This window comes from Balaenoptera physalus (genome assembly GCF_965194825.1).
Source record: "Balaenoptera physalus genome assembly, chromosome: 2".
In the NCBI taxonomy this organism is placed as follows: Eukaryota; Metazoa; Chordata; class Mammalia; order Artiodactyla; family Balaenopteridae; genus Balaenoptera; species Balaenoptera physalus.
The window spans coordinates 146,254,736-146,275,278 of NC_138883.1; the positions used below are offsets into that span (position 1 = coordinate 146,254,736).

Consider the following 20,543-nt stretch of genomic DNA (forward strand, 5'->3'; position numbering starts at 1 on the left):
TCAGCAGACGGCCTCCAGCTCAGGAGTCACCTGTGTTTGCTCCAAGGTCGTGCTCTCCTTGGGCTCCCAGTGACTAAAGCAAAGCCGAGGTCCTGGAGCCTGGCCACTGCTTCCCCACGCAGGATCCCCTGATAGGCAGCCTGTGCTCGGAGGCCCCCCCTTTCCCTAGTCTCCTGAACCACACATCTCAGAACACTCCCTGCAGGTAAGTGGGTCAGTAGAAATGGACCCTTCTTTTTTCCCAGAGCTGGGCATCTCTCCCTAAGTACTTGCAGGCTCCTGGCCTTCCGGGCTTCATGTCTCTGGGCACGGTGGACCTAGACCTCTTCTTCACTAGTGGATGCCCCAATGAACAGCTCTCCTGGCAACGCCCAGAAAAACTTCCAAAGGCTTCCTCAACCAAGCAAAGCCACCTGGGACTGTTCTTGGGGTGCAGGAGGAAGCGCTGCTTGCCAGTGCCCTAGAGGCAGTTCAGAGGTGAACTTGCCAAAGCAAGTGATGGGGGCCTGAGGGTCTGGTCCCGAGAGGCACAGCATAGAGCATGCTTCCCAAAGGGATGTTCCCCCGAGCCCCGCCACCCAGGGCTGAGCACGTTACAGAAGAGGTTGCAGGGAGCAGCAAGCTCCGTCCTACCAGCCAGAGGCGCGGGAAAGGAGCTTCCCATGCAGCTCCGGGGAGCACAGCGGCTGCCTAGCCGCCCGCAGGATGGACAGAGTAAAACCCAAACTCTTGTGGGCTTACCCGCCATCACTCCCACACGTCCCCTTCTGCTCCAGCCAGACCCGACCACCCATCATTCCCCGAACAAGCTTCTGCTCGTTTACATCTCAGAGCTTTTATCAAAGCTGCTATCTCTAGTTGGGAGAGCCTCCTCCATTTGTCCATGGAGCGAATCACTTTGTCCCTCAAGATCCAGCTCTGATGGCTCCTTCTCAGTGAAGTCTTCCCCGACTACCCTCAGCATTAGCCTTTGCATCTTGGGGTCTCCACAGTGCTTGGGAGAGCCAGGAAACCAGGCCAAGCCTCCCCATCTCTAGGCTATGCATCTCCAGATTCCCAACCATCCCGCAAAGTGTATGCATTTCAGAGTTCAGGAGTCTCCTCTCGATTTGTCAGCACCCCCCCCCCCCGTAAAATATGGTGTCCAGGGACTTCCCTGGAGGTTCCAGTGTTTAAGACACTGAGCTTCCAATGCAGGGCGCGCGGGTTCGATCCCTGGTCAGGGACTAAGATGCCACATGCCTTGTGACGCGACAAAAAAAAAAAAAAAAAAAAAAAATGGTGTCCAGGTAGGGTGCTGACCAGAGGCTTCTGTTCCTGTGGGTGGCCAGAGGGCCTTCCTCGGGGATCCAGTGTCAGCACAACTGGAGGGGTGGCACAGTGGATGCGGAGGACCGTGGCTCTGCAGCCAGGCTGTCCGGGTGCGATTCTGACTCAGATCCTAGCCGTTGAGTCCCTGAACACGTTATTTAAGCTCCAGAACCTCAGACCCTTTATCTATAAAATGGAGACAACAGTAGCACATATCTCGAAAGGTAGCTATGGTTGTGAAATGAGTTAATCCATGGACTGTGCCTGGAACAGCCCCGAGGGCATGGTAGGGGGCTAGTGTGACAGAAGTGACACGTGCAGCTGTCCCCAAGTGAAGGCTGGAACCCAGGGCTCCCACCACTAGCTTCACGCCTATAATGATGGGGAGTTGGGAGGTAACAGGTTTGACAGCTTTCTCTGTTCCACGGGGGAAAGCAGCCAGCGGGTAGGGGTGACTTCCAGGTAGACGGACGAACTGTGCTGATTAGACTCCTGGGAGCAGACTCAGTAAGACAGATTGAGAGCTGCAAGAATATTCCAGTCCCACCGCCTCCTTCCCCTGTGTGGAGCTCCCTATCAGGATTTTACACATCTTACAGCCAGTTTATCTGTCCCGCTGCTGCATTTACAGCCCACTCCCAGGCCACTATCCCAGGGAAGCTGTGCACCCCGCTTTCCCAGCATCCCATCCTGTCTGTGGAACTCTCCCACGCGGCCTTTACCCCTCCCTTCTGTCTCCAGGCTCTGATACCGGAAGGCCAACCAGGGGAAAGCAGACGTGGCCAAGCCAGATTTGTCCCGAATAATCCACAAGGGCCATGAGCACGGATGAGGGGTGGGGAAGGCGTGGGATGCAGAGGGACTCTGCACAGTTGCCCTGCACGGGAATAAAACATTGACCTTTCCAAGTGCGCACCCTACGGCTGGCCCGGTTCCACAATCCGCCCTCTTCCGAGCCCTCTCCACAGGGCAAGCATGGCACTAAACACTCTGGGGTCGAGAAGAGTAAAACATCAAGGATCTTCCAGTGGGAGAAACAGACCCCTGTACGTGTGGCTCAGATCCAGCAGGGCCCAGGGATTCTGCGGGAGGGGGCAGTGGGGCCTGCCCTTCTCAGACCACGAGGACAAGCCCAGAGGGACTTAGGCTGGAGGGTCCCAGAAAGGCAAATTGAAACTACAGAGCTCCCAGATTCCTCCTCCAGTCCAGTCATCTTTGAGAGAAGACGTTGGGAACAGGGTCTCTCCTGGAGGAAGGACGAAGCGGAACATATCACCTTCGAGCCAGAGAGCTCTGAGTTTGAATCCTGGCTCGGATCGACCAAGTAGACTTGCTTGGTCTATACCAGCAGCCCTCACTAGAAAGTTCTGAGATGATGGAAATGCTCTATTCCGTGTTGTCTGATATGGTAGCCACTAGCCACATGTGGCCAGTGAACTCTTGAAATCTGGCCTGCAGGGCTGAGGAACGGAATTTTTAATTTTATTAGTTTTAATTAAATTTATACAGCCACATGTAGCTGCTGCCTACCATATTGGAAAGCATGAGTCTAGACGTTTAATTCCCATGGACTTCAGTTTCCCCATCTGTGTCATAGAGAAAACAGTAGCACCCACCTTGTTAGGTTGTCATGAAGAGTGAGCAAGATGGTTTACGCAAAGTGCTTTAGCATATCACAGGAAACGCAAACAATGTTAATACTAATTAATAGTAGTACTTAAAAGTGTGTGATGGGGGGCTTACAAACAAAGTGGGAAGTTGAGAATGAAAATAGGGTAGAAAATTGAGGGGATTTCTTTTTTTTTTTTTTTTTTTACTGACGAAGGATGTATTTATTTTAAACCATTATATAAGATTCAGCTTCAGAATCATAAAGAGGAGATTTCTAATTGCCATGTCGGGAGGTGTTGAAAATCACACTGTGGTTGGCAAAACTTTGAAATATTTTTTTAGATGATTCACACATTTTCATGACTTTGTTACCCCCATCTGTTTCTCGTCAGAAAATCCTTAACATGTAAAAAGGCCTGTTTACTGGAATTTGGGGGCAGTGAGGAAGGAGGATCCAGGAAGGCCGTGTCCCTCTCTGCAGCCAGCCTGGGGAGGAGAACACTAATTGGTAATTGGATGGGGGCACAGTTTTGGAAAAGAACAAAACAGGTGGAGTCCTTGCTCCATGTCAATGGAGGATGGAGGGCCAGAGAATGGGCTTGGAGCTGAAGAGGAGAAATGTGAGCCTCCCAGGACAGACAGACAAACAGAAAGACACACACACACACACACACACCCCTCCCAGATACCCCTCCCTGGGGCTTTTCTGATGCTGTCCACCAGGAGGTACTGTTTTCATGTAAGCCCTAAAGCTTCTGAGCAAGATGGTCCACTCTGAGCCTAGTAACTTTAAGGAGGGAGGGGCTTGGCAGGGTTGCGGGGCTGGTGGAGATACAGACACAGGCAGTCCTAAACCAAGGGCGTTTGGAGGGTCCTGAGGGGGATGCATCATCTTCTCCACTTACCCTTTCCTCCCTTGGTAGTCAGGGCCCAGAGCGGCCCCATCTCACCCTCTGTCCCTCCTGCACAGCCCTCAGGAAGCCCCTGGAACTGTTGGCCAAACATTGCCACCTGCAGCAATGCGCCATCATTCACACCCAAACCACGCCGTTGGGTGGAGGCGGGCGTGCCCCAGTATCGCACGGGTTCCTCATTCTCCGGGTCACTCTTGGCACACACGGCTGCCCTATTAGGACCTGCTCAAGATGAAACTTCCCCTCCAGGCCTAGGGTGCTCAACACGGGGGTGCAGACGAGGGCTGCTGTGAACAAAGTGCCTCTCCCAGGGGTGCGCCTCCGTCTACCTCCCTGCAGGCAAGGCCTTAAAGGCAAGCTTTCACCCGCCCAGAAGCCACAAGGGCAGCCCCAGCTCCATGGGTCACTTAACAGTGAGCAGTGACATCACCTCAAATGGCCTGAATGCCACTCCTGACAAGAGTCCCAGAGGACACCTGGCATCCCAGAAGGCCTGTCCACAGGTATTGTCCTCAGGAGACACAGAAGTCACCCAGTGAAGACCCAAGGGTCCAACACTCACTAGGAATTGCTTCTCCTGGTGCTGTCCTGTAAGTGGGGATCTAGGAAGTCTAATAAGTCATTGTACTCAGAAGAAAGCCCCAAGGTGCCATTTGGGGCCTCCTCTTCCTCCAGCCCCACGCAGCTCCCCCGTTTCCCTCTCAAGCTACCTGGGTCTTCTTCTGGAGCTGGAGCGCTGCCTGCTCCTGCCGGCACAGGGTCTTTGCTGACCCTCCCCTCTTTCCTGGTTACCTCTCTGCTCAATCATTAATTCCTCTGGGGAGTCTTCCGCGCCTTTGCCAAACCCCCCTCTCCGATGCTCCCATCAATCCCCCATCTTCCTCTTCCACAGCCTTTCTCACATTTGGGATTTCGTTTTTGTTGGGATGATTCTTTGCTGGATATCCATTTTCACAGCTGCCTAAGGGCAGAGAACTTATCTATGTGGTTCACCATGGCTTCCCAAAGCCTGGAGCATTGCCTGGCATAGACTATGTGCTCTTTGTTTGTTGAATCCATGATGGCCTGCTCCTTGCCACCTCCCTGCGGGCGTCCTTGTGATGCAGGAGTGAGGATACCTGTCTAGTCTGAGGGTGGGGGAAGGGCGGGGCATGCACATTCACAAGAAGAGCCTCCACACCCAGAAGCATCGGGACACGTAGACAGCTGCAGGCCTGGCACACCTCGTGTGTCTGTTACTAATAATGACAGAAATGGCTTGCTTCTCTCCCTCTATAACTTCCTTTAAACTGCATGTCCCCAAAGAGCAGAATCGATAAGCTATAAAATATACAGGTTTCAACCACTGGCCTGTGGCTCATGCCCTTTCCTTCCTTTCCATCCTTAAGTTCAGTTGCTAAACGATTGCACCTAATACTACTACTAGTAACAGCTAACACTGATGGAGCACTTACCACGTGCCAGGCACTATTTTATGTAACTCTTTAAGTATCTCTTTAACTCCTTTAATCTTCACAACAGCCCTTTGAAGTAGTTGTGATCATTATCTCCATTTTATACACGAGAAAACAGAGGCAAAGGGAAGTTACATAATTGTCTAACGTCCTTTGGCTAATAACTGCCATTCCTAGAATGTGAATCCTCTTTAAACTATTTTGCCTCTACAAAAAAAAAAAAAAAAAGTCTTCCTCAGAATGTCTTCAGAAAATGTGACAAACAGCATGACCCTCCGTCTAACATGATAAATCAGACTGTAAATAGCCACACACAGAGAGCACCTTTGCATCAGTTTCCAGGGTGACGGTTCACGTTGTTGTGCAGTATCCATCACGTGAAAGCCCCTATGACGGATTCCCCAGTAGCCCAGAGCTAAGGGAAAGTTGCCTCTCTTGGCTTCCGGTCACCTTCCTTTTATGAGACAATATTAGTTAAGTAATTTGTGAAGTTCCTTTCTCTGCTCTGGCTGACAGGAAGCTCAGAGATACATTTTATGGTCTATTTCAGTAGCTTCTGCTAACTTCATTTCCCACCCCCCTTTCTGCTGACTTTATTCTCCATGCATCAGTCTTTCATTACTTAGACACGTATCTTTCACTCTGTTTTTTTTTTTTTTTTTTCCCCCTGGATGAAGATCTATCTGGACTTGTGTTCATTCTAAGAGACCCCCGAAAACTTTTTTGAAGAAGGTAGGGGTTTCAAACAAATTATCATTTAAGGTATCATTCTGTTACCTTGTCAAGGAACAAATGTTTGGTCATCTCAGCCTCTGCCCACAAACTGCTGCCTCCTTCCCTCTCTCTCGCCACACCCACCGCATCACCATCTCTGGAAACATTTACAGCCTTCCTTTTGCAGTTCCGAGTCTAGAGTTGGTGCCTCAGGATCACAGCTGCAGCATTTGTGGACCGCCTCAGCTACATGCCCTCCAGGGTCCCCATCTCCATGAATAAAATAATGGCATTGGACTGCATCACAGGTTCTCACTTTTTTAAACCTTTGTGCCCCCAAATTCTTTCTTTCTTTCTTTTTTTAAACCTTTGTGCCCCCAAAATCTTTTCAACAGAAAAGATTCTGTTGAATTTTACCTTTTGTAGTTTTATTTCCAAAATAACAGATATTCTGAATATATTGGTAACACTTTCTCAATTCATAGTCTTCCTTCTACCCCCAAGTTCTAATACTTCTCCAGGTGCAATGGTTCTGTGGCAGCCAATATATATATATTTTTAATTTTTATTGGGGTATAGTTGATTTACAGTGTTGTGTTAGTTTCAGGTGTACAGCAAAGTGATTCAGTTATGCATATACATATATCTACTCTTTTTTAGATTCTTTTCCCATATAGGCCATTACAGAGTATTAATAGAGTTCCCTGTGCTATACAGTAGATCTTTATTAGTTATCCATTTTATATATAGTAGTGTGTATATGTTAATTCCAATCTTCCAATTTATCCCTACCCCCTTCACCCCCTGGTAACCATGAGTTTGTTTTCTATATCTGTAACTCTCTTTGTTTTGTAGATAAGTTCATTTGTACCCTTTTTTTTAGATTCCACATATAGCAGCTGATATTTTTAATGCCCAGTATTGATTCTCCTTTCTCTGGTAATACATCCCAATTTTCCTTTGGGGAGCAACTCTGTCCATGCAATGCAGTCTTAGAAGGACAGTCATTGAAGGTGCCCTAGCCAGAGTGTGAGCACATGAGACACCAGCCCAATCAGTGCCATCTCCCTGGAAGGTAACTTTTGAGCACCATGTCCCAGGATGTGCAAACAGTGATGCCTTAAGGATGCTGCCCATTCATTCCTGCTACCCAGACCCCTGAAGCTGCCCTGTTCCTGGTCCTTTATTGCAGCTTGGCCACGCAGCTTTTACTTAGTTCTCTACATTGAATAGCCTCAATGAATTCGTTTTTTTGTTTAACATAGTCAAGTTGGATTCTGTTGCTTACAACAAAGAACTCTAACTGATACATAACTCCCCCAACTAAGAATAACTGACCTGGACTATACTTGAGGTCTCTTTTACCTCTAACGATCTGTAATTCCAGTAACCTCACACAACATAAATGACAGGGCATCGAAGTCAAGATTTAGGAGAAGAAAAAGGAAAATGTGAAAGCTACAGAAAGAAGAGATTTAAAATTTTGTGGTAGGTTAATTATTGCCTAGCAAATGTTCATTCCCTCCCTTCTATCTTAATGGGAAAAATAGAGTTCCCCATTCATGTTGAGTTGGACCATGTGATCTGTTTTGGTCCATGGAAAGGGGGTGTGAAAGGGTGCTAGTTCTGAGCACAAGGCCTTAAGAGTCCTCACATGTTTCAGTTCACTTCTCCCCCGTGAGAAGAGTATGTCCTGGGAAGAATGAGACTCACATGGAGCTGACCTGAACCCAACTCTCAGCCTGGAGCCAAGTTTAGTGTAGAGAAGCTGAACCCTAGACGGCCTGTAGATGCATGAGTAAGAAATAAATGCTTACCGTGAAATTTTAAGGATTTTTTTTGTCATGTAGCATTATTATGGCAATAGCTGACTGACACAAATTTGTTTTGATTCCAGTCAACTTTAAGCCTAACAATTTTCAGTTTCATCAGGCCTAGGGAGGGGTGAAGGAATGTCCTACCTGCTACTTTGACCTGCTTGGAGGCACAGGCTTTACAGGGGAGCACCTGGAACTCTTCTGCCTGGTACATGGAGTAATCGGTACTGGCAACGACCAGGATATCTCCGGGCTTCCATGATTGTACACTGTCTTCCAGATTCAGGATGGTGCTGTTCACGTTGGTGTCGATGGTGACGGTGAGTTTCGGCCTCACTGTAACCCAAAACAGGAGAGACTGAGAGATAAAGCTTTGCTCCTGGCAAACTTCTGACTCCCCACCTCTTCCCTTCCCCTCCCTAAATCAGTAAATGCCAGGTTTGCCTATCCAAAACCCAAATCACCAGGCTCACCCCATCCCAGTCTTGGTACAGGTTTTTTGAAGTCAACAAAAACCCTACCAGAAAAGAGCCATTCATTAGCTCTGGGCAGGGGAATTTTCCACTAACTCCTTAGCTGGAGTTAAATGTGGTTGCCTCACCACACCCGCTTTGCAAAAGATGTGAAACAAATATAGTCCCTCTCAACTATTATTTTCAGTAGCTGTAAGCCGCCCCTCCAAAGAACTTCCATCCCTAATGACTGCCTTCTGGAGATGGCCAAGTGCCCCCGAGAACAAACCGACCATTTCCAATCCCTTCTAACGAGCACCTCGAGAAGCGGGTTTAAAATAATAGCACCCAAAGAGGCCATGAGCTGCGTGTCTATGCAGGGGAGGGCTGCAGGAAGGTCAGCTCTGTCCACTGCACCCTGGTTTTCTCGGACCAGGCCCTTCCCCTTCCTGAAAGGCATCTGGACAGGGTGGAGCTCTGCTGGCTCCTGCCAAATCCAAGGACCCTCCCACGGTTCCTGTGTCACAGAAGTGCTCTCTATCGCGAGCTTGACAGGAGCACGGGGTCACTGAGATGCCCAGAGGCAGCTGACGCAGCCATCAAAACTCCCAATGCATAGCTGCCAGCACAAGGAACCGAGCCACGGTTGCATTTCTGTCCCCAGCAAGGAGCTGCTTACCAGGCTTCCCGCAGAGGAACCGCACACGGTAGCTCTGGCAGTCTTGGCCCTGGTCATAGCACACAAACCTATAATCCTGGCCTCTTTTGTAGACAACCTCGGTGGTGAGGTTAACTCCATCCACTGTAGTGGCCTGGGAACAGCATGGAAATTACAGAGCAAAGTCATTTCTTTTTGTAAAGAAGGAAGGTGATGATTAATGTTATAAACATATACGCACGAGTCTAAAATTGTTTCTGCTGCAAAACTTATTTACAATGGCCTTACATTATTATTCTAACGTTTCCCCTTCTCGATTTTGTATAAGAAAGACAGCATGAAGTCACAGGATGGATAAACATCTTGCCCGGGGTCCTACCGTATTTGGTACCCAAACCAGTGATTGACTGCCCTGGTGAACATTTTCTGGAGCATTTACAGCAAGCACACACTCTGTTAGGAGCTGGGCTGGCTGCTTTCTTACAACTTGTACCACTCACCACCACCAGCACCATCAAGAGTGGCCAACATTTATTGAAGACTCACTATGATCAATCCACTGGTGCCCAAATGTGGCTCCACATCCTGTGGGGAGTCCTTAAAAATACTCATGCCCAGGCCCCATCCTCGGAGTCTCAGATTTGATTGTGTCCAGGGGGCAGCCTGAGCATCAGAACTTTTTACGGCTGCCCAGGTGATTCCAATGGGAAGTCATGTTTGAGAACCCCTCCTGTAGTTATGGAGCTACATACATTATTTCATTCCCTCTTCTTGGCTATGAGGTCTATGAGATTGTTGCTGGTTTTACAGATTTGGAAACTGACGCTCAGAGAGGTTGGGTAACTTGCCCGTTTGAATCTGGATGCATCCAACTATACGTCTGGTGCTTCGCAGCCCTTCCCACTGCTGCCCTCAGGCACTACTGCCTACTGCCCTTGGTTCAGTGTCTGTCTCCTTCCAGTGGCTGGTGGGTTCTGGAAAGGCCAGGTTTTGCCTGCCTCCCTGATCCCAGCATCCAGCCCAGGGCCTGGCACAGAGCACAGTCTCAGCTGATGAGAGCTGATGGGCGAGAAGCTTCAAGGCCAGGTAGAGAATTTTGGGAGTGGGTTCAGAGAAGGGCATGATCCCTGCCAGCTGGGGCTCATCCCAGGGCCGGGGTATGTCTGCATCATGACTGTGGCTGTCATCAGAGACTTGCAATTTAGAACAAGGGCTGCAGCTGTTGTCCTCTTTGGCACAGAAACCAAAGGGACCAGGGCTGGGCAAATAGGAAGGTAAAATATAGTCAATCTAAAAAAGTGGGGTGGGGGACACTTTTAGGAAACCCTGTTTGGAACCCAGCAGATAGCTGCTGCCTTTGGCTTGGAAGGAGAGCTGTGGAGACGTGAGTCCAGCCAGAATGAAAATTCAGCCCTTTCATGCAAGCAACACACTCACAGCCATTATCTGGGGTGGTCTCCGCAGCAGAGAGGCAGGCATTGCAGACTTGCTCTTAGAGGAAAACACTAAGCCTCAGAGGGGTTTAGAAGCAAGCTCAAGGACACCTGACTGTCAAGCCCATGCCTCTGACCCCCGGATCTTTTCCCCTAAGGCCAGCATGTTTTTCAGTTAAGGCACCCCTTAATATTGAGAACTGAGCCTGAAAACATCACCCAATGGAGCTGGACATTTTTTAAGGTGCAACATCCAATAAGAATTTCAGGAAAACATCTACTCAATTTTGCTGCTTTTCTTTTTTTCCTTTTTCTAACCGTAAGAACGACCTTAGCTTTGGATAAGAAGAGTAAAAAGAGCTTTACCACTGTCCAGTGAACCTGATCTTCACTTTAAGTAGACACAATGTGATTGTTATTCATGATAATAATTATAAAATAACTAGCAATATCATAATAAACAATAACATAGGAAAATAATTTTTAAATTATTTTAAAAATTTATATTTAAAAAAAATATTTAGGGCTTCCCTGGTGGCGCAGTGGTTGAGAATCTGCCTGCCAATGCAGGGAACACGGGTTCGAGCCCTGGTCTGGGAAGATCCCACATGCCGCGGAGCAACTAGGCCCGTGAGCCACAATTACTGAGCCTGCGCGTCTGGAGCCTGTGCTCCGCAACAAGAGAGGCCGCGACAGTGACAGGCCCGTGCACCCCGATGAAGAGTGGCCCCCGCTTGTCGCAACTGGAGAAAGCCCTTGCACAGAAACGAAGACCCAACACAGCCATAAATAAATAAATAAACCTAAAGTTAAAAAAAAAAAAATTAAAAAAAAATTATGGGCACTCACTATAGGTCAGACACTTCATGTATTGTTGCATTAAATCCACAAAATAATCCCATGAGGGAACAATTATTACCTCCATTTTTGCTTTTGAGGAAATTGAGACACTAAATTAAATAACTTGACTGATATCTATGGCCAGGATTGCTAGTGAGGATGACCCAGGGTGCAAGATTTAAGGCAGCACTCACTCTCAGGGCCATGCGAGTGCACAGTCGGCACCTGGGAGCGAGTGCCACCTTAAATTTTGTGCCTTGGGCACCTCACACGTCTAACCGTAGTCCTGTCACTGCTGATAGGCCATAGCTCACATGTGGCCGAGCTAGGATGCAAACTCGGAGCTATCTGGTTTCAAAATACACCTTCCAACCACCAGACTGACCTCCAGCCACTGTGCCGGGGATGAGGGGGAAGAGGGGACTGCCCAATATGGTCTCAGCCCCAAGGATGTGTGAGTCCAGTAGGTCCCACTGGCCTTGAAGGACAGGTGGGTTTTAAGGGAGAAGGTGGGAGGAGAGGAGATTTCAATCCAGGAGAACCTCAAGAAGGGTGATGACATGGGAACAGGGGACTGTGGTTTTGGTTTTGATTCTGCAGAATCACAAGCTATCAGATCTGGAAAAAATTTCCTTGAGTTGAGGTCAACTGTGTTAGTCCTAACTATTTCCTCTTTCTTTCCAACTCGCCATCCTGCCTAGGTAACAAATGTCCTTAACACCCCCTACCCCTCCAGAGGATTTGACCGTGTCAGGGCAGAGCAAGTATCTGGGGGACCCCTTGTGTGGGGCGGCCACAGCCCTGGAGAGTCTTCAGGTGCACTGGGGCCTGCACGGTGGTCAGAGGTGGCAAGTGACCACAGTAACCTGTTATTTCCCATAGTGGCAAAAATGGGCACATGGGCATTTCACTTTTGTTTCAGTCTCTCTGGTGGGTTAATTAAGTAGGGCATTTAGCTCCTGGCTGATGTGTCTGACACTCTATTTATAAAGAGGACGTAATCTTGCTCTTCTCACCTGTGGTAAACATAGGACAAGCCTGGCTTTGCTTTTCTGACTTCAGAAAAACCCGGAGTGTACTCTACCTCATTGTCTTTTATGACTAGAAAGAGATGTTCTGGCTAAGTCTGGGGCCACTACTGATTAAAGGTTGATGGTGAGGAGAAAAGGGGTGAACCCGGCATTTCCAGGATGGAGCACATCCTCCTTTCCTTTAGAGGTGGAGCTTTGATTCACTTTTGGAGGCATGTGACATGTTTTTAGATGACTGCCTCAAGGAACCTTTGTTTTGCCAAAAAAAAAGCCAAGATCTTATTCCGGAATTGAGAGTTTTGAACTAATAAGGGGTTATAATGCTCAGCAAAATATTGTCAAAGAATGCACTTTTGCGGGAAGGCTGGCCCAAGCTTCTGGGTAATGGGGAAAACTGTTGTCGGGTCTTTTATTCTTCTCTGGACCTCGAATAGTTGAGACCTTGAACTCAGGGAATTCATTGTCAAGGATACTTCTTTTGTTGGAAGGAAACTGGGCCCTGCGATATGGCGGCAGACTGGTGGTTACAGAGTCTGGGGTTGGGTCCCCGTGGAAGGTCTTGGATTATGGAGTTGGTGAGCAGTCACATATGATTATATATGTAACATACGGAAAAATCTGCATACTTTCTCCAGTCTCTTCCGCTATCTCCAAGCCTTTAGTAAAGTTTCATTCACTGTGTCAGCCTGGGATTAGTTGTGCTTTGACGCTCTCAGGGAAGAGCCCGTATCTGTGCTGGGAGCAAAGTTACTGAGAGCTGGAAATGCCTAAGGAAAGCTATTTTCCTAGCATGGAGAAGTGGTCTTCTAAACTACAGTGAGCTGGAGCCAGGCAGCTGGCAGGGCAAACACCAGGAGGGATTTGCAGAGCATGGAAGCATTCCTCGAGGATTTCCAGAAATACTTGGGGAGAGAGTGCTGGTGCAAGACTGGACTTCCTGTAGCCAAGTGAACTGGAGGAAAAGAATGATGGCTCTTTCAGAATTAGAGCTGGAACATTCAGGGTTGCAAGAGAAAATTAAAATTAAATCTGGGAAGTATGTGCTTTGGGGGAGTCAGCACTTTTTGATTCTGTTGGACCCAAGAAGAGTCTCCAACGTGTAACTGAATCTGCGTAAATCCTTCTCAGTAACGTTGGAGCCATGTGAACGGAAAGCCTTAGCCAAACAATGAGAAAGGTTTCCGTGGCCTTTGCTAACTGCAGAACAGAGTGTCCTCTCTCGGAAAAGTGGTCCCTTGTCCCACAGCCCCCCTACGATGCAAGGCAGAGGGCAGAAGTCCTGCCTCAGGGTGGGGGTCAGGGGGTGGAGGGGTGGAAGCAGTCAGATGACCTGGGACCTGCGGTTAGATAATCTGAAAGAAGGTGGTGTACAAATGTTGCTCTTTGTATTGGCTGAAAGAGGATACAATGGGCAGGGATGGTCTTTCTCAAATGACTCCTAATTCTCTATCAAATAGTTAAGTGGCCCCAAACCTTGTTTTGGAAGAAGACCAGGCATAAGGAAATAAACTCCATTTCCTTGCCCATGTCTCTGTCTTTCTTATGGTCCTTTGAGCTCGGAAGCTCACCAGCTGAGCCACTGAATCGTGAGGGCTGCCTATTCACCCCGCACTTTCATGATGGAGCCGGCTGAGAAAGTCTAGGTCCCCTTTGGACAGAGTGAACTCCAAGTGAAGATCCCGAGCAAACACCGTCCGTTCTGCAAACGCCGGCTTTCATTAACTGAGTGGAGAACAAGGCTGCAGGTGTTCTCCACCTGGGCCAGGCTCAGCCTGCACCCAAGTCCCGGCCAGATCCTGTGCACTCGAGGCCCCGAAGGAGACCAACGGAGGAGTGAAGCTGAGTAGGGCAAACCCAACCCCACGCTGGGCACCCTCAGCTGTGGCTGAAGAAGCAGTTGGGGAGAAGGAAAAGGAACTCAGCAGTAGGACCCACGAGAGAATTTGAGGCCTAGCTTTGAAACTCACTGGTGGGGAGGCCTGGAGCAGATACACAGCTTCCACGTCAGTCTCTAAAATGAGAACGGTCCTCTCTGGCTTTACCAACGTCACAGGAGGGCCGTGAGACTCACACCACTCAAATGGCACGAAAGCCTGTGATCTACAGAGTCTTCTTCAAGACAAAGCCTTATAACTATTTGGTTACCTGTATATCAATGGGGCGATTGCAGATTTTCCCTGGGTGAGTGGCCCGGAGGTCTGAAATTTTCTCCCCACCTTTAGTGTAAGACACTTGGTCATGTTCAAACCACTCCGTCCATTCCACGTCTGGGAAGAAAGGAAAGAGCAGAGTCAGACGGGCAGGGCACAGGAGAGCCAGCCACGCTCGGTGTAGCCCCCAAGCAGCCTCGGCACAATGGGAATTGAATACCATCTGTCTAGGTTCTCACCAGGCTGGGTACCAGAGGCTTCTAAAGCATCTGTCAACTTCCCCCACCTCTCCCACCTTTCTATTAAAAGTGCCTCTTATCGACTATCTTATTTTATAAAAGCAATAGATATTCTTCACTACTGCCAAAAGGAGAAAGATGAAATCCATCCATAAACCCATTATCCAAGGATGGCAGTGAGGCTTGCTATTTTCCATGCCCCCGTCCCCGTGTGTGTGGGCTCCTCAAGGGCCGGTTCCCACTCCTCCTGTGTTCTCTGTTCAGTGCCATCGCCTGGCACAGAAGACGTATTCCCTGAGAGAAAACATCCCTCTGGGCTATTCACCACGGAGCCTTGATTAATTAAAGACAGCTCTCAGTTGCAAACTAAGTCAACACTGCCACAGTCAAGCGGTCCTATTGGTGCAAAAGAAAAGTCCTCGTCCTGCAAAGCCTTGGCCTTTTAGCCCCCTGTGAAATTTTACCAAGGTGTCCCAAACTCCTCACCTTGAACCCACTCGCTGGATGAAGAGACATTGAAAAGCTCGCCATGCTCCGTCCGGAAGAGTTTGAATACCCGGGCAGCAGCAGAGCCGTGGTGTCCTGTCAAAGAGGAGATCACAGGCGTCAGCAACCAGACCGACCCCCAAATTCAGAAGGATGCGACGCTAATGCAGAGAAAGCCCCCTACACACATGCATCTTGAGTCATTTGGTTAAAAAAAAAAAAGTTTCAGGCCAATCTTTCCGGAGCAGATTATTTCTTGTCCCTTCTTTTGCTTCAGTTTTGCAAGCTTAACTGCAGTGTTCCAACAACGCTATACTTTGGAACTCCATCGTTTCTCATGTGAATTCCTCTCCAGGATTAGAACCGGCAGTACCTTCCGAAACCTTCCCTGGGCAGAGGAGGCTGGTGCTGTGTGCTAACAGCCCATCCAAAGCATCTTTTTTTTTTTTTTGGCCACACCGCAAGGCTTGTGGGATCTCAGTTCCCCGACCAGGGATCGAACCCAGGCCCTCGGCAGTAAAAGCGTGGAGTCCTAACAACTGGACCGCCAGGGAATTTCCCAAAGCGTCTTTTTAGCTCAGAATATTACCCTTGCTGGTTCTGTCCCCGTTCTCATCTTTCCTGTGTCACTTGTTTTGGATTAAACCAATGACAATTTCTTTGCAAATGTAAATGTTATCTTAGCGATTGGCCTTAAATCAGTATGGACTTTTGCCACTCATGTAACTGGGCCATTAAGCAGCTAGTCACTCAACAGGGTGCTGGGTGGTGGGTCAGCCATGTTCTGAGGGTGGAGGGTGGTTCAAAAAGCCCCTGAGTCTCTTGGTCAGAGAGACACTGGAGGGAATTTGGCCTCTCGCCATTTATTACCGTGATACTCAATGTGGTCTTCAACAGAAGAAGAGGGATTTCCTTTCACAGTTAGGAAACTCCAAGGGTGTCTGAAAAAAAAAAACAACAAAAAAGTTCTTCACACGTCTGAGCCTGTGCTGGAGGTAGAGTTGATGCAGAGTGTCACACAGAGGCTGTTTGGGGAAATTAGTTTCCAGGCTGGGCTTCCCTTTCTCCAGAAGAAAAAGAGCCTTTCTCTGCAAGCCCTGGCCTTCCGAACCACTCGGCTGGCCTGATGTTTGTGGACCGTGAACCTCTGCAACTCCATTCTGGCAGTCGACAGGGTATGAATCACAAATAACAAACAAGCCCACAGACCTACGTACCACCTGCCAGGCTCAATTAGGTTCTGAAGCAAGTGCTCTGATTCCTTTAGGAAAACAAGGAAACATGCTCCAAGGGAGAAAGGTTATTTCTCTCATGAGTTAATCTCGAGGAAAATGCCACAGGCAGATGTGACTGAATACCCAGGAATCGGCATTGGGCCTTGGGAAGGAAAGAAATACCTCTTCTTCCTAATGAGAAGCAAAGGAGAAAAAGAAGGGGTACCATTTTGGAAAGTTATACACTCGTCTTTTCTCCATTGAAGCGTGCACTGCTCTAGTGTGGGAAGGTTTTCTTATCCATTTTTGTCTTCCCCCTAATACCTAACCCAGCCTCTCGCTTACTGTGAGATGTCAGTAGGTCTTGGCCCTCAATAACTTTGATTATTTTTGTTTTGATCTCTTATCTTGGAAAGTAAGTCTTCATTGAGGTCGGGGATTTGACTGTGTCACCCTTGCTTAAAATCTTTCAGTGCCTACCCATTTGCATAAAAAGCAAACTCCTTGGCCCAAAGCAAGAGGCCCTCCTGTGCCCACCTTGGCAGCTTCATCTCTCACCCCTCCTGTTCTTGTACTTTCACGCCCCGTCATCAATTCCCATTTAATATCTGCCTCCCGGCGAGAGCTCAGTATTTCCCGAGACAGGTCAGAACTTACCATGAGAGCTCAGTACAGCTAGTCCAGCCCTAGTGCCTTACGCCAATATTTGCCCTTCCTGGCTGAATGAACAAATGATGGGTCCAAGTCTCAGATCTTCTACTGATTTTAGGTGCTTTGAGTTTGTCATTCAAAGTGGGTCTATACAAATGAAGGGTAAAAATGTAATTCCTGCCTACCTATCTCCTTTACTTATAGAACATAGCACCCATCCTTCCGTGGCTCTCGTTTATAAGGAGAGAATAGTTGCTAACGTTTACTGAGTTCTTATTCTGTGCTACACACAGTGGCAAATATTTTGCTCATATTATCACATTTACCCTCCTCCCCAGAGTCCTTTGAGCTGGCTCCTCAAATACCCCATTTTACAGACATAGGAAGCCTGCAAATAGATGGTGAGTCACTTGTGCAGTCACCTAGCAGGAGGTGCAGCCCAGACTCAGATTCAGGCCAGATCGGATGCTAGCATCTTGGACCTCCTTCTGCTGAGGCCCTACGTAGCCAGTCCCTTTGTGGTTCTGCCTCTCACTGGAAATTAACTAACTGGCCTTTTGGCTTATAACACAACGAAATAGCAGCGCCCTTGGTTTTTGTTAACAAAGGAGTTTTACAATACTAAAGTGTCACTGTCATCTTTGGCTGCTTGAGTTTCCTGCCCAAACCCTTCCAGAAGGAGCAGCCCATGGGCAGTCAGAAAAAGCACCCTGGAACCTGCCCAGGGAACCTCTGCCCAGGCAGTAAAATTGCTTTGCTCAGAGCCCAGAAGAGGCTCTGGCCTGCCCGCATTTTGCCCACGGTCTACAGAGCTGGAGGGAGGTACATCCCTATCTCCAATAGCCACGGGACAGATGATCTCAACTTTCCACTGAACCGAGATCTGATTCAACATGATTAAAAGGTGTGGCTACTGTGGGGTAAACGGCTTCCTCTTGGTGCCAACAGGTGAGCGTGCCAAAGTCAGGCATGACGCTGCAATCCAAGGCAAACGAAACACGCCCTGGAGCACATCAAAGGGCCCCTTCTGCCGGGGGGCTTGGCTGGGCAGACGCACTTCATGTGGTCTCTGAACAGATGTCTGCCAACCCCCCCAGGCATGTTCTGACCCCATTGCTAAAGGAAGGGAAAATGACCATTAGCTGTACATCTGAGGCACGGCTTTTACACACAGTAGATGCTCAATTAATATTTTGTAAGTGGCCGATTGAATGAATGAGTTCCTATACACAGAGACCTGTGGAGCTGCAGAGTGGAATATGCTTCTAAGGAAAACCAGGCTCCCTTTAAGAACAAGCCTTAACATGTCCAGTGCGGATGGCTCACACGTCTGCATCCCCCAGGGTCACCACGGAGGGTGACGTCGCCTGGGGAAACAAGCAGGGAAGTTAGGTAAAGTCCGCCTGGGGTAGCGATGCCTCAGTGTTCTGGAGCCCTGGGGAGGTGGAAGTGATGGGCGATACCTAAATCCAAGGTGTAGGAAGTGTTTGCTGCCCAATTTGGTCATCGCCTTCCTGGCCACGTCGTCCAAGTTTCGAGAGCCTTCATCATTCACGGCAACAGAAAGGATCCTGCCGTCGGGCACTGTGTTTAAATACTGGGCCAGACGTTCACTCTCTTTCTTGGATCTATAGGTGTCAAACCTAAAAAGGGCAGACAGAGGGGATTTTAATAGTCCTAACAGCGGCCCAGAAAGAGAACCCTAAGCACCTACCTGTGGTATGACAACTAACACGCCATCCAAAGATCTCAAGGGCTGTGATTTTTAAAGAAAAAAGCTTTCATTACAGCAAAAATCGATCATCTCAAACTTAACAAAGATAACCCACCCTCATCCACATACAATAGCTATGAAATAGAGATCTCAAAAAACCTATATCGCAGGTGACAAGAATTTACAAAGGAAAGACCCAGTTGTGTAATGATCCCAACTCTAAGTATAAAGTGAACTTATTAAGTATAAACATTTTGTAAAAGGACAACGGAGATTCCGAAAGAATCTGTCTTAGAACTTCACAAGCAAAATAATTCTAAAACGAGTCTAGAAAAATAAACCAGCATGAATAGCCAAGATTTGGGAAAAGGAAAACAGTGGCGGTACGGGGAGTGGGGGGGAATGTATGGGCGCTCCTGAGTCCTCAAACTTGTTTTTAATTGTTCCCATAACCTGGTCTGACCCCACCTAGGCCCCCTCCTTCTCCACTGCCCCGCCCCAGGAATCGTCTGCTATGAGCCTAGTACAGCTCAGGGTCCCATGACCATACCCCATGCCCACTCCTGCCTTCACTCATTCATCCTTACCTTCTCTCCAGCCAATCAAATGCTTACTACCGTTCAAGAGCCGACCTAAGTTCCTGTTTCTCCAGGTAGCCTCCAGGTAACCAGGTCTCAGGTGACCACAGCCTGCGTTTCTGTGTGTGTTCAGGGTTTATTAATATCCTTACTCACACACATTCAGTTCTCAGATTCTTGAGCCCACTGACTCATACTTTACCCGAAGGAGGTTAGGAAGGAGCAGGGCTCCTGTCTTTGGAACCCCCACATCAGCTATCGGGATAACATCTCATTATGCACTTCAGTAATGAATTCAACTTCAGGTTGGCTGCTGCAAGTAACCATATTGTACTACTTAAGAAGCAGCGCCATATCCGGAGAAAACCAGAATTCAAACGGATGCATGCACCCCGATGGTCACTGCAGCACTATTCACAATAGCCAGGACGTGGAAGCAACCTAAATGCCCATCAACAGATGAATGGATAAAGAAGATGTGGTACCTATATACAACAGAATATTACTCAGCCATAAAAAGGAGCAAAATAGTGCCATTTGCAGAGACGTGGATGGACCTAGAGACTGTCATACAGAGTGAAGTAAGTCAGAAAGAGAAAAACAAATATCGTATAATATCACTTACATGTGGAATCCAGAAAAATGGTAGAGATGAAGAACTTATTTGCAAAACAGAAATAGAGTCACAGATGTAGAGGACAAACTTATGGTTACCAAGGGGAGAAAGGGGGTGCTGGGATGAACTGGGAGATTGGGACATATATATATACACTACTATGTATAAAATAGATAACTAATGAGAACCTGCCGTATAGCACAGGGAACTCTACTCTGTGCTCTGTAGTGACCTAAATGGGAAGGAAATCTAAAAAAGTGTGGATATATGTATACCTGTGGCTGATTCGCTTTGCTGCACAGCAGAAACTAACACAACATTGTAAAGCAACTATACTCCAATAAAAATTAGTAATAAGAAAAATCAATTGAATATAATATAATAAAATTCAAAACAAAAAAGCAGCAGCACCAAGGAGCCAGAACACAATCGAGAAGACTGTTCTCTCTCCTGTGAAGGCAGAGGCTCTCTGATAGATATTGTGTCAATCAAGCTCAGCCTGGCTTCGTTAACTGTGGCCTGCGGATTGCTCCGTCCCAGGCCAAGCAGGTGGCTGTCAGCCCCCGTGGGGACAATATAGTGGTTTAGGGCCTGAAGCAGATCTGGGTTTGAATCGCATCTCCAACACTCCCCAGCCTTGTGACTCTGAGCAAATTTAGC

At 48.1% G+C, this 20,543-nt stretch overlaps 1 protein-coding gene across 1 annotated transcript in view; it reads right to left on the minus strand.

Annotated features, from left to right (window-relative positions):
- Positions 1-20,543, minus strand: part of CEMIP (cell migration inducing hyaluronidase 1) — a 160,256-nt gene that overhangs the window by 45,909 nt on the left and 93,804 nt on the right. Inside the window, exons 6-11 of the mRNA XM_082448918.1 lie at positions 18,439-18,618; positions 15,981-16,051; positions 15,111-15,206; positions 14,381-14,502; positions 8,953-9,085; positions 7,966-8,157 (exon numbers count right to left, since the gene is read on the minus strand). Of these exons, the coding sequence (XP_082305044.1) occupies positions 7,966-8,157; positions 8,953-9,085; positions 14,381-14,502; positions 15,111-15,206; positions 15,981-16,051; positions 18,439-18,618 (794 nt within the window). The remainder of the gene's footprint in view (positions 1-7,965; positions 8,158-8,952; positions 9,086-14,380; positions 14,503-15,110; positions 15,207-15,980; positions 16,052-18,438; positions 18,619-20,543) is intronic.